Source organism: Phoenix dactylifera, chromosome 2 (assembly GCF_051530095.1).
Source record: "Phoenix dactylifera cultivar Ajwa chromosome 2, Ajwa_hap1_PhDact_Kaust_v1.1, whole genome shotgun sequence".
NCBI classification, from domain to species: domain Eukaryota; kingdom Viridiplantae; phylum Streptophyta; class Magnoliopsida; order Arecales; family Arecaceae; genus Phoenix; species Phoenix dactylifera.
The window spans coordinates 33,375,536-33,393,747 of NC_143191.1; the positions used below are offsets into that span (position 1 = coordinate 33,375,536).

Sequence of the window (18,212 nt, forward strand, 5' to 3'; positions counted from 1 at the left end):
CAGCAGCTCCAACATGGTATGATTATTACATATCAAAAATATAAGATTTGAAAGGAGAGGTGTATTAATACATAGAGTACTTAAAGAAACTTATGAAAATTATTACAAAATTTATGAAGAATATTCGATCATGGATCCTAACCTTTTTTGAACGGGATATGAAGAATTTGAAACTAAATTATCTTATTAAGTTTGGATTCAGATCTTGCCTCGATCAGACCTAGATCTAACCTATTCAGATCCACATTTTTTGGAAGATTCACAGCCATTGACGCTAAGGTCTAAATCAATTATCTTCATAATCTACATTTTTGTTTGGTTATCATTCTTAATGGATGTTTAAATCCATCTTACTAAAATAAAAGAGTAAATTACAAAATCTCTTTTAGGTTTACATTTATTATACTTACATCCAATAGTTTGTAAAACCTACACATAAACTCAGTTAAATAAACAGTATCAGTGAGTTCGTTTACATTATATGAAAAGTCAAAATTACCCCTGAGTGATGAGTAAATTACAAAAAATCTTTAAGATTAGGAGTAAATTATACTTACATCTAATAGTTTGAAAAACCTACACTTATCCCTCTGAGATTTATTTTTATGCAATACTTTAATCCATAACTTAACAAAATGTTAGCCAAGTCGTTAACTTAAATGAAACCTAAATGCCACATCAGAAAAAAATAGAAACTAACCAAACTAGCCTTTAGTGATATAACATTCACCTGAGGAGGAGAACAACCATGAAGCGCCATAGCTTTGGAGCTTGATCATAATGAATCATCAGAAAAGAATTATGTTCTAAGAAAAAGCAATCTAAATCTTTCAGAAAAGTAGATGCCTTTAAAATTTTCTAATGCGGAAAACTAGTATCAAAAGTTTTGTCGCTTGAACTAGCCTGTTGATCATTGATGGTCTAAGTCAGGTTAGAAAACTGCAATTGATGCACCCTCCAAAAAGAAGAGTTCTCATGCACGTACTAATTCGAATTCTTTTGATGATATACTATTAGAGCTATCATAATTCTATATATAGATATGAGAATCTTCATTTACAGCAATAATGTTAAGGAATCAGTCTACAGTATTAAAAAGTATAACTTAAAAGACGCTTAAAGATGTTCATAGTCGGATACCGATTAAGAAGGAAGCTTGTCGTCGGTTGCTTGTTGAAAAGAGACGCTCATGGCGGGGTGGCAAAGCGAGAAAGAAACTTTAGCCACTCAACCTCAGGGAGAAGAAGACTCTTAAAGATGGAAAACTTTGAAGATATCGAAGAGTTGAAAAACTAAAAGATGAGACTTATTTTTTCATAGGGATGATTTTGACTTTTTGCAATAAATAAACAGTTTCACTAATGCTGTTAATTTAACTTGATATAACTGTAGATTTTACAAAATATTGAATGTACGTGTAATAAATACAAATCATAGAAAGATTTTTATAAAATTATTTTAATCGTTTTAACTTTTTTTTGACGTGGCATTTAAATTCTATAACAAGTTAACAGTTTGACTAACATTCTGTTGAATTATGAGTTAAAGTATTGAATAAAAATAAACCTTAGAAGGGTAAGCAAAAAATTTTCATACTATTGGGTATAAATATAATTTACTCCTAATCTAAGAGAAATTTTTGTAATTTACTCAAAATAAAACAACATTAGCACCAAATAATTAGCTATCGATATTGAAGACAACAAAAGTGAAAATCATAAAGGTAAGATATATCAAAATGATAGTTGATTATCATATACATATATCTCCTTTTTTTTTTTGTAAATTTTAATGCAGGAACAATTTGATAGGAAGGTTTCACAATAATCTGATATTCTGTAACTTAGCTATAGAATACATAGCCATCCATTAACAGCCAGATGGAAAATAACATAGAAAGAGAGAGCCTTTTTTCTCAGTGATAGCGATACATATCTATTGTTTTTTCCATTGTTGTACAGTTCCATACATAACTCACAACAAAAGGAAAACAGATTTTGTATTTACAAAATCGGAGGAATGGTGGAGGTGGACAATTCACTGATGAACAGAATTACATTCACCGGCATTCCAATAACCTGTATCTGGCAGCAAATCAGCACTGGAAATTTATATAAGCATCTGCTGCAAAACCTCATAGGAAGCAATCGAATCTTTTGAAGGCAACTGTTTGTGTTAGATTTTGATTCATTGAGAAGGACTATGTCTGAAACCAAAATGTTTTTCACGTTGCAGTTTAGCTTACATTTTCAGTCAAAGCCTTGATGAGTTCAGCTCGAGCTTTCTCCAGGGCATCTAACAGTTTCTCAGGCTTCCTCCCACCAGCTTGGGCAAAATTAGGCTTGCCACCACCTCCTCCACCACAAAGTTTAGCTATACCTCCTATAAATTTCCCTGCCTGAATTCCCATTCCAACAACTCCAGGACTAAATGCAGCTACCAAGCTTACCTTTCCATCTCCTGGGCATGACCCTAGAACCACAGCTGCAGGATCATTCAACAAACCCACAAGAAATTCAGCAGCACTTTTCAGAGCATCAGCATCCAAGTCATCCATACTCTCAACGACCACCCTAGAGAACAATTTATTTTTGCTCTGTCAGATTAGTGATGATAGAAAGCAAGAGATGATGGGAAGTTAGCAGTACCTGACATTTGAGCTTCCAATTAGAAACGCTTTATTTGCAATAATTGATGCTTTCAGTACTGCAATTCTATTGCGCAGAGATGAAACTTCATTCCTAGCCATCCTTAGCTCCTCCAAGATGTTTTCCACTCGACCAGTGACATCTTCTGCTTTTACCTTGAAAAAGAAAATGATGAAATGTAACTCATGAACCAGAGCAAGTAGACTTTGTACTCTTTAACAGAAATCCACGAGACCATATAACAACACTAGAGATGCAGTAGCACTTGTATCTTTTCAAACAAAACCATAAGGATTAAATTCATCGATTTGATTTGAGTGTCTCAGCTGTAGTCAATGGTATATCCACATCTCAACCAACCATTTTTAGCTAGGAGTATGATCATATGAAGAATATAGGAAAAAGAAGTTGGGGGGATTGTAAGAGTCCATAGTGCCCTCAATTTCACATTGGGATAGCAGAAATCACCATTTTAGATGAAACCCCGCATCTCACAATCTCAACTTTCCAGGAACAACATCCTCCACGGGTTCTTCCTCCTCTCTTTTCCTTTCACAGCAACTCCCACACAAAAGGATACCTCATGGTTAGGGTGATTGCACATTGAAACATGCCCCTAATTTACAACCAATGCTGCTCATTGAGACGAAGTTACTTTCTATATTAGTATCATATCGAGACAAAGTTGCTTTCTATGTTAGTATCACACTATTTAACGAGAAGGAAAATAAACATCATGAAGATCACCCCAAGCATCACAAAGGAGAGCCCTTTCCCATCAAAATGGGGACTGCTATGGGTACAGCTCTAAGTTGGGAAGGAACCATGGAAAAATTGAGCGGAAGCAAGGTTTACTGACCTATACCAGCTGATACAAGAGGCAACATACAGACCTGGTACAGGCTGGTAGATACAGAGGCTTAGTATGTCCCCATACTGACACATGGTACAGGTACTATGCTACTCCAACAGCATACCATGCATCGGTATAGGGGCATACTTTAGAATACTGACCTGTACCAATAAGGTATCAGCATAGGGTCCAATTGCAAGACTCAAAACATTAGGCAGAATATTATAACCATCAACTAACATCAACTCCTTAAGATTGGCTTCAAATTCTTGGAAAGACAATATTAGGCACGAGATTGGCCCATCATTAAACCTAAAAAATCATATCAGTAGGAGATCGAATTCAATGGTTGCATCTTATGCTTATCCAACAGGGGAACAGCCTTCTAAAATTTCCCTAAATTTGGAAAGTCCAGTCAAAGAAGGAATATCACAAGGTCTGTTAGAAGGAACTGCATGTGTCAGAGGCACATATGAAAAATTGGGCAGAACACAGCTCTGCAGATGGTACAAAAAAAAAAAAAAAAGAAAAAAAAATTACGAGATGAGCTAATGGAGACCTTGAGCGAAAACATACTTTAAGTATGGAGCACAAATGTCTCATATGGTTGTCTCGAGCGGTGACATATTCAATAAAAGCTTCACCAGCAACAGCTTCAATGCGCCTGATTCCAGATGCAATTCCCTGTTCTGAAATTATTTTAAAGCCACGAATCTCTGAAGAATTACTCACATGTGTCCCACCACAAAGCTCCATTGATACACCAGGGACCTCTACAACTCTCACCTACAAAACACCACATTGCACTTCAGGAGCCAAAAAAAAATAAAAGAGATGACAACCCCCTTCCCCCCCAAGCTCATAACACAAATCAGTTAAGGCAGATCATCATGAGCAAAAAGCCATTTACATATAACAGAATGATTTCATGCAATGCTTGAGCAAAAAACTAATTTATAGAAGAACTCCATTGAATCTGACTGGCCCCTTTTTCATCATAGTAAAGTTTTCATGACATCATCTTGGCTTCTTTATTTTTAACAGTGAGTGTAGAATTCAACAGTGGATAAGAAATTCAGACCTGTTCTCCATATTTTTCACCAAACATTGCAATTGCACCTGCTTTCTTTGCATCAGATAGAGGCATAACTTTTGTTTGAAGCTGTGTTGCATTGCTAATCCACTGATTTATCAGTACTTCAATGTCCATTATTTCATGTTCAGAGAGTGGACGATGGAAGTTAAAATCAAATCGAAGTCGGTCAAAGGCTACCAGGGAACCGGCTTGTGATGTTTCCTTGCCAACGACACTTTTAAGGGCAGCTTGAAGTAGATGTGTTGCAGTATGGTGGACCTAAAAGATAAGAAAAGTTGATATAAGAAAAGAGATATAAGTTAATGAACTAATGTAATATTGCTAAGTAACACCTAGATAACATACCCAATCTCTTAATTACACCAGGATAAAAATGTGTAAATACCATTTGATTCATACCCTAGTTTAGATGGAGCTTGATAATGGGATAATTCAGTCAATTTTAGTTAATGTTATCAAAAGTGAGGATTTTATGTTGTTCAGTCAATCATCTAGACAAGTTATAATAGACCATTCAAGACCCACTTTGAAAGTGCTAGGAGCCTAGGACCATATAAGATGTTTAGATTTAAAGAGACATTTAGATTTAAATAACTAGAATGATATAAAATGCAAACTGATATAATGGAGATTTGTGAACTTTAGCATCTTTGTAAATTATGACAGAAACAAAGTACCATGTATCATGTCCTCACCAACCACTGACTGGTACTAGACACTCTACATAAAATGCACCATACCATGTAACAGTTGGCCCAAACCAGCTTAGAAAATTTGATAGGAGATAAATAGATAGTGCACTAAAATTAATTATAAATTCTTGATATAGTTTTATTTTGATCGCTTTTCTGTTGAGAGGAAAATATGTTTTTTACATGCATAACCCAAAATAAATCTTGCACCAACATCACCTAAACATAAAAACATAATTAAACAAGTTCAAAAACATCAAGCAGAGTCATCATGGCAGATGTTACATCAAGGAACAAATAGCTCCATGCTCTAGGTATTTCTACCAGGGCCTTGAGAAATGTTATTCTAGAGTTGTAAACAATTAAGGAAGATAATTATTTTAAACTCATTTCAAGTAAATTCACACTTATTGCCCAAGTTTGTATAAGTTAGAAAATCCTTTATCTTATCATAAATCCAGCATCACAATCTACTGCAGTCTCCTAGGACAAGAACTCCACTCTAGCAATATCTGTAATGGACATCTGATATTAGTGATCAATGCATCTGAAAAGATGGAATGTGGGCAAGAGTTTAGTGGTTTGATATGGAAATTTGAAAACTTGAGATCAAGAACCAGCTCAGCATATTGTAACTATCAAGGATGATATATGCAGCATGGAGAAATTGATCTTCCTTTCCCCTGCCTGGCAACCAAATTTGAAGTACTAGGTCAAGTAAAACATCTCCATCTTAGTGGGCTACGGTGAAAATTGCCGGATACTGGAACTACATCAAAAGAAATTGCAAAGTTAATTACAGGAATTAAACTAAAGAAACAGAATTGTTTAGAACATATAATCAAAGATGAAAGATGCACAAATCAACAGATAGAAGGAATCTGTAACTACTATAATGATGCAATTACTAAATGGGTATTAACAAATGAACATACAGCAGAATAAACTTAAGAAACAAAGGCATCATGTAGAAGAACAATTCTTTGACCATTCTACCTTTGTAATTTTCAACCTGATTTTATATCATAAGCAGCATATTGAAATATGCACACCCCCCCCCTCTCAAGGACACAATGTGGCATGTCAGAAAAATTATGCTAAAAATAAAGATAATTCTAAGAATTTGAACTCATACTTTAGCCCTCTGCCTCAATTTTGCATCAACTGCTGCATCCACTTCTAAGCCGACTTCTAATGTCCCCTCCTTTATTGTACCTTTATGAACGAATATATTTCCAAGACTTTTTTGGACGTCCTTTATTTCCACGATTGTCTTCTGTTTTCTATTTTCATCTCCTATGTAGTATAAGTAACCATTATCTCCTATTTGACCACCTGATTCAGCATAAAATGGTGTCCTGTTCAACATAATTTCTACATCCCTGCCTTCAGAAACATGTGTAACTGGATCACCATTCACCAAAAGACCCTTTACTATGGCACTAGCAGAAAGGGTGTCATATCCCAAAAATTCAGTGTCAGGAACACTATTCGCAAGCTCCAATTCATTTCCAACTGAAAGTTTGACCACGTTGTGAGCAGCTTGAGATTGTCGTCTTTGATTTTCCATTTCAATATCAAATCCCTCCATATCAATGCTAACTCCTCGTTCTTCAGCAACTTCAGCTGTTATCTCTATTGGAAAACCATAGGTGTCGTACAAAAGGAATGCATCTTTCCCAGACAGACAAGGCCTATTACCATTTTCACCTTCATTTGATAAAGCATTAGACAGAAATTGATCCAGCAGCTTTTCTCCTCTCTCTAAAGTCTGCACAAACCGCAGTTCTTCTCTCCTTAACTCATCAAGAATAAGGGTCATCCTTGATTTCACATCTGGGTCAATGTGGGTGCTAAGTTCTATCACTGTCCCAGCGAGTACTGGTAAAAAAGCTCCTTCAACATCCCCCTGACCATTGCCTTTTATACCTAGCAACCTACCAATTCGAACAACTCTTCTTATGAGTCTTCGAACTACATAACCTCTGCCAATATTTGATGGAAACACCCCATCTGATATCAGATAAACAATAGCGCGCATATGATCTCCAATAATCTGGACAGAATGAGGAAAATGAGAAGGATAATCATAAGATAATGAAGGGGAATGGATTAAGGGATTGACATATGATAATAAAATGAATAAATAAAAACTCCTGAATGAAATCATACTTTAAGATTGGTCTTTGTAACATTATCTGCTTTAGCATATGAGTTCTTTGCCAAATTTGCAGCTTTCTCTATAATCGGAAAGATCAAGTCAGTCTCATAATTGTTTGGAACCTGCTACATATGGAGATGAATTAGATGATAGTTGAAGGTGTAGAAATAAAAATTCACAAGAAATAAGACAATTATAATAAATGAAGCATACTTCTATTCTAATTTATTATATAGCATGATTTCCTTTTATAACATTCGACAAAAGAAGAAAGAGTAAAAAGGTGTCCATGTTCCTTCCATTAGATATGAAGCTCATAATGCTACCAAAGATATTAGGACATCACCTTGCCCCCTCACTACGAGGTGTGTAGCATGTAAGAACACATTGATGAAACTGTACCAAAGTCCTAATTAATTCAATATTAAATGGTACTATTGCAGATACATCTACTTCATGATACCATAGGGAGATTCATTTAATTTTCAAAACCTTTGCATTTGGACTTGATTGAAAAAGCAGTATATTAGTCAGTTGGCAGATGCAGATCTTGTTGCTAATAGCATCTTCATAGTTAATGCTTCCAAACAGCCTGTAAAATCTCAGATCATCTTACTGGTATATTTTGTAGTGCACTATATCTAATGAGTATCAGGTAGTCAATCAAAGAGATACAGTATTGAGAATTTCTTCAAATTCATGTTCACAAATGTGGAGAACCTTCAAGACATAAAGCTAGTGACAACACCCCGGGTTCTCATATCAATAGGTTCATAACTAGTGGAGGATGGAACAACTTCACCTTTGCGCAACAACTCATATTCACTCTTCTTCAATCTCCTCTTCTAAAGTGATAAAAGCAAGCTATTGATGATTCAATAGAATAGTCATGGTAGATAACCACAGGTCGAGTTGAATCTTCTTCAAACAGTGTTTAACAGAGACAACAAAATAGTGAAAAATATTACAAACTAAGAGTGCAATTGTATATATCGGTTACCACAGGCTGAAGGAAAAATTGGAAAGAAATGGAGTAGGAAACACTCTAACAGAAGTAGAGTTGGGGAGAGGAGTTACCAGGAGTTTGTTTTTAGTGCTATAAATAGCAAATCATGATTTTTCAGGATAATGGTGTATGACGTTACCTTCTGAAGGATCCGCGCCATACGCTCGAGGCCCATGCCTGTATCTATATTCTTTTGTTTTAAGGGTTCAAGGGATCCATCCTCCTTTTTGTTATATTGCATGAAGACCAGATTGTAAAACTCTATAAATCTGCTATCATCATCCAAATTCTGCATGCAAGTTTATAAAATTGCTAATTCATTTGTGTAAGTAAACAAACATTAGGAAAAATGATAAAAAAAATTCTCGGTTATTGAATTAAAATAAAACATACGGCATTAGAATATCCCCTCTCAGGATGGAAATCATAATATATCTCAGAGCAAGGGCCACATGGACCGGTGACTCCACTGGTCCAAAAGTTGTCATCTTCACCCATCCTCTTAATGCGCTCCTTCGGTACACCTACCTGAAGAGTGATTAAAAAGCTAGGTAAGATATGAAAATTGTTGCCATAAATAATAGTTACAAATGAAATTCTCAATCAAAATATGTTGTCAACCCTCTTTATAGTCCTTTACTACAATGACACATTTAATCAAGGTAGTGCTTCTATCCATTTAATCACAGTCAACCACTTGCACATTTCGTTAATTGCAGGAATGATATTATATGTGGCTCAAAATTATTTGAAGTTTCAATCAGGGTTTTAAGTCTCGGCGGGATGGAGTGCATTCCGGACGTCCCAACCCATTCCTATAAGAAAACAGGACCGGAACAAGATCGGGACTCTGAAACCCATCAACGCGGGGAGAGAAGAAGAAACATGAAAGAAAGAGAGGAAGGAAAGATGAGGAAAAGGAAAAGGTGAAAGGAAAGATGAAGAAGAGGAAAAGGTGAAAGGAAAGATGAAGAAGAGGAAAAGGTGAAAGGAAAGATGAAGAAGAGGAAAAGGTGAAAGAAAAGATGAAGAAGAGGAAAAGGTGAAAGGAAAGATGAAGAAAGGGAGAAAGTGAAAGGAAGGAAAGAAGAAGAAGAAGAAGAATAAAAGAAAGGAGGGAAGGGAGAAGGAAAAGACAGAAAGGAAAGAAAGAAGGAAGAAAGGAAAGAGAAAGAAAAAGAAAAAAAGAAATGAAGGAAAGAATACAAGAAAGAAAATGAAAGGAAAGAAAGAAAGGTAGAAGAAGAAGAAAGCAAAGAAGGAAGGAACGAAATAAGAGAAAAAAAAGAAAGAGAAAGAAAGGAAAGAACAAGGGGAGAGAGAAGGAGGATATCTACCGGGATGCATGATTGGAACTGCTGCCGGGATGGGTTGGGACAACGGGGCATCCCGTTCCATGGAGAAACAAGGACACCCTGTCTCACGGGATTTAAAACCTTGGTTTCAATCATAGCGTCGTTCTAAAAAGCAGTCCTAGGTGTTCTACTTAACCCCCAAGGCCTGACTCTCCTAGGCAACTGCTTCAACAGTAACAAGAGAGGTAAAGGAAAAGAGGAGAAAATGAAAAATTAGAGAAAGATGGGAGAAGGGAAATGCTGAAAAATTTCATCACAACAATCTAGCAATTTGTAGAAGTCAACAGCTAATTGTTCACTATGTACAACTCTATGAATCATTTTTCGTACATATTCTATTCTGTAATAGTTCCTGATTTTCTAAATCTCGATCTAAATTTAATCTTTTATTTTCCATAAAACCATAAATCTAGGAACTCAACTAGTTCTTTGGTTTTGTGCATAGGAACCTCCCTGGTTGCCTCCTAGCATGAGAACATTGTGCAATCAGCCACCACATCTCTGACTACATGCTAGCCACATATCCATAACATTCAATTTTTCTATCTTCGATAAGTTTAACTGTCTGCTTCATTAAGAGAGCTTCTAAAAATTGATTCACTTTTCAAACTACTGACAGTTTCATGATGTGTTTGCCACATGCTTCTAATATCGCTGCATGTTCATAGATACTTGATTATTTTTTGTTAATATCTCTTAGAATCCTATGCATTAAGCAACATGCCAACAGTAGCTCATTGCATAATCTACAAGTATAGATATATGGTAGTCATGGTAAATTCTAGTTCCATGGTGTACAACTGCCTTATGAGTAGAACTTCAAAATGTAGTGAATGTTAAACAAGATAAGAGCATTGTATTGATGATTTATTAAATCTAGTGAATGTTAAAGAATATAACAGCATTGTAATGATAATTTATGCAACTTGCCTCATTAAGCCATAAAGAGAAGGCTTCATCATCATCTTCAAAAACACTAACCCACAGTCTCTCTGGAGGTAATCCAAACCTATAAGAAAGAGAATGTCACATTACAGCTAAGAAAGCATTATGACAGTAGAAACTCATGAACTGAGTTTTTTTTTTTTTTTAATAAGAAAAGGTCACTGATGACATCTGAATAACAAATTTGGCAAAATAATGTCAACTCAAAACCAAATGTTACAAAGAATGCACAGCTATTTAGCCTAAACAAGTAAACATGGTTAGAGTTTCATGAAATGTGACAGTTCTAAACATGATTGTTGCGACAGACCACAATATACTGTCATATTTGACAGGCACATAAGCACAAAACTAAGTGATAATATACATTGCTATGGAGCCTCTACATGATTCATAAGCATAGCACACAAGCACAAAATTAAGTGATAATATATATTGCTATAGAGCCTCTACAGGATTCATAAGAATACCTTAGACTGTAGGTCTTTATTCAGGTGCCACCTCACACACACAATCATGTAATATTTAAGTATGATATGGATAATCAATGCAAATGTCTATAACAGAAATCATATACCAGTAGCTTGAACATTCCATCCCACACACGCGCGCGCGCATGTGTCTATAACAGAAATCATATACCAATATCTCTAACATTCCCTCTCAACTACGATCTACCGTGCACACGCTTAAAATCTAATTTGACTAGCAGAAATCATATGATATGGATAAGTAATGCACAAATATGTCTAACAGAAATCATATACCCATATCTCTGACATTCCCTCCCAACTATGATCTATCACCCACCTAGACCAGAAAGCAGTAAAAGCATGCAATAGTATGAGTTCTCATTAATTCCAGATGAGTTACTTGGTAGACTGTTTGCAAGTAATAAGCAGCATGATAAAAGTGCCCAATTGAACTTGATGGTGTAAATTGCCAGATTTGAATAGAGATCCAGTTTTTACAAGTAATGAGTAGCACTAGTAGCAAATATGGTCCTCATTTCCAAGAGAAGATAAGGAAACCAAATGACAGCACTTATTGTAAGTCTTGCATACTGTTGAAAACTGAAGTGCAAAGGCAAATGTTTTAATTCATGCTATCAGAAGAATACTGAGGAGAAATAGTGATACACGCCAGACAGGAAACACAACTTCAATAGCCAGTATCAAGAAGAAGTCTGAGTATCATTCCAACACTCAAAGAAACTTGAATAAAGGAACCAAAAATGTTATTGCAAAACTTAAAGAAACTCAAAAAAATGGAATCAACAACTCAAATAAAGGTTATACAAGTAATGGTCCATGTAAAGTAATTAGCTCCATACATGTCATTAAGGCTCAACTTAGCAAGTTCTGTTCTGTTGATTGTGATGATTAATCATAACTTTTAGAAGCTTTTACAGACTGATTATCTATATGGAGCTCCAAACTACCATAAGGTTGACAATGGTAAGCGATGTTTGTTCTCTAGAAAGTGCAAATATGCTGTATAGACAAATGCTTTTCCTTCAATTAAACTACTTAAATTTACCAATATAGAGTTCATGGCCCATCGAGAATTAAATTTATGCATACTCCTTGGTCGTAAGCTCCCATGCCCAAATAATGGCTTCCTTCTTAAAGTAATCGCCGAAGCTGAAGTTTCCAAGCATCTCAAAAAAGGTATGGTGTCGAGCAGTTTGACCCACATTCTCAACATCATTAGTTCGTATGCATCTTTGGGCAGTTGTAGCACATGGTACACGTCTAGGTTCCTACATAATGTGTATTGACATTCATGTGTCAAAAAAACTCAAAACAATCGGAAAATTCTAAAGGTGCGTTGTGCTTGATGTCACATAATCATACAAAAACTAAAGCATTATCCTTATACATCTAGCTCAATAATCATAATTAATTTTATAGAAATGTTCATATTGTGCAAGAATCAAAATAAAAAAAAAAATTTATTCATCACATGATGCAGGAAAAGCAAAGAAAATTCCATTTTCCAATGGTGATAAATCAAAAAGAAAAACAAATGCAGGCCTTTTCTCCTTTTCTCAAACAAAAAAGAAAAAGAAAAAGAAAAACACAAACAAAGAACTTCTAATGAAAAGTTGAAAGGGGGAATGCTAGTTGAGGGGATTTATATAATAGTGAGGGGATTTGTATAATAGTGATATGGTAACTTAGATGCATCTATAGTGGCACACATGGGTGGAACATTGACATACTTCGTATTTGGTTAAGAAGCTTAGTATTGATAAAATACACCAGTTAAGAAGCTTAGTATTGATAAAGTGGATATATTTCATGTCTAGATTGATACCGATTAAAAGATTAAAGGCTTTCGTTACTGTCTCTTTAACCTTTTAAAAATGTTTTAAATCCTGTTGCAGCTAAAAGAAACTCATTCTTGATGATAGGAAAGAAATGGAAATGGGCTAGCAAACACAGATACCCATTTTGCTTCCCAGTATTTCTCAATCACATAGTGCTCTCAAGCGTGGTCATTGAAAGTAGATTTAAACTTTAAATTACTTTGTCAATTTTGATAACTACATTTTCTGTGCACAAAGGTTCAGACTGCCTAGCAAAATTTTGATGTTCTACTTCTACTCATGAAAAGGTGAAGATAGTTTACAACTACATCTTCACTACTACTACTTGGTTCCCTTAGAGTTGGTTCCTTTGGCCACCTTAGTCGGTTCCTTTGGGGGGTCATGTCCCAACTCTCATGCGTCAAAAATTTAATTGCCTCTACTGTGATTGCAATCTTCTTTGAAATGTTTTTATGAAGACATTCTTTAATTTCAAATGCTATATGTGGAGCAGTCTACTAGAAAGAAATGAAAGGAATTTATGTGCTCAATCATCCTTAAGATACTTGAATTAAAAAATGTGGTAACTAGGTTATAAGCTCTGGATAGAGAAAAACTTCATGTATGTCAATGAGCCATAGCTGGGTGGATGAGGTTAAGATATGCTTGTAGGATCTTGTCAAACTTATGCCTTAACAACTTATAAGAACATAAAAAGATCCATAATTATGGTCTACCGTACCGATCGGTACGGATTGGTACAGCCCAGTATGTACCGGTATCAGACGGAATCGGTACGGTACAACTATATTTTTCGGTTCCGACTATTCGCAACCAGTACCGCCCCGTACCGGCCCGTACCGACCCGGCTCGTACTGACCTCAAATTTATTTTGACTTTTGGCCCAAACCAACCGAACCGGTACAGTACTGATTCGGTTCGGTATGGTACCGGTACCGTACCAGTACCGGTGCCCATCGGTATGTCGGTATGGTCAGTACAGCGGACTTTGCCTATAATGTTGTGTTTTTGGGAATGTAGGCATACAAAAAGACCAAAATAAACGGGATAAACTCTGCATCATGGTCTGCCGTACCGGTCGGTACGGGCCGGTATGTACCGGTACCGGATGGAACCGGTACAGTACAGCTATATTTTTCGGTTCCGACCATTCGCAACTGGTATCGGCCCGAGCCGACCGGTCCGTACCGGCTCCAATTTTTTTTGGCTTTGGCCCGAACCGGTACGGTACCGGTTCGGTTCGATACCGTACCGGTACCGGTGCCCACCAGTACATCGGTACGGTCAATACGGCGAACCTTGTCTGCATAAATAAAAACCTTCACATCGATTTTTTAATATGGGAAGGATGAGGTAAGGAAAGGGTATTAAATTGAGGACTGATAGCGAACCAATTCACATCGTATGGGCATGCATGAGAAAGATCTATGAAGACCCAGGTACGGAGAGGCATTCTAGTCTATATCTGAAGGTTGGAATGAGGGGAAGACATGATCTTGCATGGACAGAAGTTGTGTGAAAGGATTTTTGAAAGCTTCAATAATATATAAGGTCACATTTCTCAGGACCCACCGGTGAACAAGGATTCATATGGACAGTCCCCAAGAGGAGACAAAGCTTCATGGTTATGTAATTTTTTTCCAATCTAACAATAATTATAGCACACAAATTTTGGAATCAACCAAAGATCACATTGGAAATGGATAATAAAATTAAACTTACAGGAAGTGAGCATATGTCCAGATGAATTATTTCTTTTTCCCACTAAAATTCTGAAGTCCAAAAAAAAATTCCAATGTCATAGATGAATATCATATCTTGCTCAAACCGTCACCCACCCATAGCTAAGATCTTTCTTTGGGTTACAACCTTCCTTGCTGAATGTGTGGGATCAGGGTGAGTTAATGTATCCACAATCTTTGATTTTAGGTTAGCCCGATTATATTAAGAAGCAATATTTGCAAGCCTGACCATTGACTAACAAAGTTAAATTTTCTTCTTTTTTTCCCCCAACTTTATCATTCCACAGGATAAAAGAAAATTTTCATGTAGCGCACCTTGCCAAGAAAAATAGGCTTGAACTGAAGCATTCCAGCAATTGTAAGCAAAACTGTAGGGTCATCCGGTACAAGTGATGCGCTTGGGAGTATCTTGTGACCTCGTGAAGCATAAAAGTTAAGAAAACGATGTCGTATTTCATCCCCACTCATAGAGTAATCTTTAGGTATGCCTTCAACCATTTCTTGAGTCACAGGTTCTATTGAAGCTGAAGAGTTTGGCAATTGTAGACTTGAGAATTATGATATCTGAAAGACATGATAAAGTTCTAACCAGAACAATCAAGAAAAGGGCAAACTGACGTACTTCTTATACTGAAAATTATTTTCTTTTGAGATTTAGAGTTGCACATATGACTTGAATGAACCCAAAAATATGTTCTCCCCGCAGCACTGACATATCCCGAGCCATAGCAGCCTATAACCAAAATTAGTATATGAAAAGAGATATGACACATATTCATTTACTACAATGCAGGTAAAGATCATACATTTACATGGATGATTTAAGATGCATAGTCATTTCTATGATCATAGCATAAGTAGAAGCAGAACTAGCTAATAGGGAAAGAAAAGGTAAGAGTGTAGATTTAAGCTAAACATGAATGGTGTTCACATCGAGAAGTTACTCCACAAACCAGTTGAATCACATCAAATTTTTAATGAAAAGTTCATTAAAAGTATATGCCATAGGAGACATAAGGATGGAATGCAGGAGTAGTAGCAATGATGGCATGGGAGTTGGTCTTTTTTGGTTGTGATTTACCATCACAGCAAGGGGACCTTGGAGTAGCTTAATTTGCACAGAAAATAACCTAGGTCTTTCAACTTGTCACCTTAACTTTTAGGCCTCACACCAAGCTCCTCACCAATCAGAAAAGGCATTGGCTCATCAAATTGATAATTGACTCATGCTTCCTATCTTCTGTCTTGTTGTAGTATTTGTAAAGAAGTTCCACAGAATCTTACAATTTGCAAATTAGTTTATGACCTGATCCAATCGATCCTGCCTATAATTCACAATTTGATCCTGATCTTGGCTCAGCATTTATACTGCTAAAAGATTTATATTTGGTATCGTGCCAGATAAAACTTCTTTTTCAACATCTAGGCAATTTAAGATTGTTTCATGATGATGATAGACATGCTATGAACAATCAAATATAAATATTTACCCATCTAAACAAATGTAACTTCTACGTGACAATAAAGATGTGTCAATTGTTGGTAAACATTACCTATATAAGCGACAATATAGATGTTTCATTAACTTCAAGCATGTGTTGACAAATGTAACTTCTAAGTGACAATACTTCTATGACAATCAGAAATTCAAACTTTAAGTTTAATTAGACCATGTAATTGCTTAAAGATACTAAGAAACAATTTGATGAGTATTAACATGCATGAAAGACACAATCTATGAATATATGACACAAAGCAAGCTGAGTATAAAAGGCAAGCAACACTGCACATGGTCATAAACTCATACTTTAGTACAAGACTTGCACTGGTATGCTGCAATACAAACCAAAATTATGCAATACGGGCCAATGCCATCAAGACATGATATCAGTCCCTTGTGCAAATTCTTTATATCATACTTCTAGAAACAAATAGGTCTTGCAAGGATTATCAAGGTCACTTGACAGGAATCTACTATGAAATCCTAAATCTCCAAATGCAAGGACCATTTTCTATGAACAATAAGAGTCTGTTGAAAGGAGAGAACAAAAGAGATATGTATGCGTGTGTCTCTGAGAGAGAGAGTTTGGGGTCTACTTTCCTCCATCAATCATTTATGAAATCATTTTCATGGATGCCCATGTATCTGGATATCAAAGTCATTTTTTTATTTCCCCCGTTTCCTTTGTTAAGATTTTTTTCCACGGACACGGACTTCTATAAGATTCATAGTTGTTACCTTTTAATAAATAATGGTTAGATAAGAAATTTGTAGGCACCACGTTTGAAAAAATTACAGGGTCCTCTTCTCTTTCTTTCCTTCACTTCATTCTCTTCCTACCTCCATGACTCCGAGAATAGCAGAATTTGTAGATTACCTCCTTTGTTCTCGTTTTTTTAATTTCTAGCTAACCCCTACATTTTTTTTGAAAAAAAAAAACATGACTCCGAAAACCTCTGCCTCGACCATGTCTCCAAGCACTGTCGTTCTCCAACCATGAGGAGATTAATTCTGAAATCAGAACTTCCATCACCACCACACACATAATGCTACCGCCGTCAATAAAATCAATCGTGCCCTAAGCAACCCAGCCCTCCCCGAAAATTAACAGCGTTCAAGAACCAAACAAACAACTACTTCGGCTATTGCTACGTATAAATAATGCTATTCGAAGTAGATTGATTAAAAAAAGCAGCCAAAGAATCAAGAAAAGAACAAAAAAGAATATAAAGAACAGAAAGGAGGGATTAGCGGAAGACCCGGGATACCAGGAAAGGGACGGAGACTGCAAATCGACGTCGCCGGAGGGCGGCGACGGCCGCGGGGGCCGGCGCCGGAAGCGGCGGAGACGAGAGGAAGGGCTTTCGGGGCGTCCACTAACTTCAGTCCCTCCATCGAGCCTCGAGGTGTGCGTTTCTTGGCTCCACGCTTCCGTTATCTTGAAGCGCTTATATAGTTGTCCTGTTATCCGGTTAAGAGTGGGTTCAAATTTGTGTGGATGTGGCTGGGAGAGAAGGGGGAGCCGTTGGATTCCCGTGCGGGGACCTGGGATGCCGGCAATACTGTAGATCGTGGCCGTCCGACGACTGACTTCTGAGGTTGTCCTCCGTTCGGACGAAACTGGGCTTTAACTTGTTTGGATGACTCCCAACCCAAAAATTATATAGAAAAGTAAAAAATCTGTTTGTTACATTGGATTATAGAATGTATAATCCGGGGAAAATCCACGACAGCAAGGAAAGGGCTTTAAAAAAAATCACAATTACTGTCAAGAAAAAAAGGGGAGACATTTTTGACAAAATAGAGTTGCAGAATCAAGTTTATATAATTTTAGAAATAAGATAATTTTTTTATTAAATTAATTAATTTATTATTTTTTAT

The 18,212-nt window shown here is 36.4% G+C and overlaps 1 protein-coding gene across 6 annotated transcripts; it reads right to left on the reverse strand.

Moving 5' to 3' along the window:
* Positions 1 to 1,982: 1,982 nt before the first annotated feature.
* Positions 1,983 to 17,992, reverse strand: EMB1030 (Alanyl-tRNA synthetase, class IIc). Of its 6 annotated transcripts, none has more exons than XM_088715995.2 (13): positions 17,591 to 17,992; positions 15,453 to 15,563; positions 15,146 to 15,354; positions 12,340 to 12,518; positions 10,738 to 10,820; positions 8,850 to 8,980; positions 8,596 to 8,745; positions 7,462 to 7,572; positions 6,425 to 7,345; positions 4,583 to 4,855; positions 4,078 to 4,287; positions 2,649 to 2,803; positions 1,983 to 2,573 (listed from the first exon to the last, which is right to left on the reverse strand). In XM_088715995.2, exons 1-13 carry the CDS (start codon positions 17,724 to 17,726, stop codon positions 2,237 to 2,239), a joined length of 3,006 nt encoding a protein of 1,001 aa, XP_088572121.2. In that variant the 5' UTR covers positions 17,727 to 17,992; the 3' UTR covers positions 1,983 to 2,236. The 6 variants fall into 6 exon arrangements, with proteins under 6 accessions (XP_088572121.2, XP_088572120.2, XP_088572122.2 ...); XM_088715994.2 differs by having other exon boundaries at positions 8,850 to 8,984; positions 10,742 to 10,820; positions 17,591 to 17,991; XM_088715996.2 differs by having other exon boundaries at positions 8,850 to 8,984; positions 10,742 to 10,820; positions 17,600 to 17,990.
* Between the last annotated feature and the right edge of the window lie 220 nt (positions 17,993 to 18,212).

Coding starts and splice junctions, on each gene's coding strand:
- EMB1030 (XM_088715995.2), bottom strand. CDS start 17,726: ATGGAGGGACTGAAGTTAGTGGACGCCCCGAAAGCCCTTCCTCTCGTC. Junction 2,804..4,077: donor ATTTGTGCTCCATACTTAAA/GTATGTTTTCGC, acceptor TTCTTTTTCAAG/GTAAAAGCAGAAGATGTCAC. Junction 2,574..2,648: donor ATTGGAAGCTCAAATGTCAG/GTACTGCTAACT, acceptor ATTGTTCTCTAG/GGTGGTCGTTGAGAGTATGG.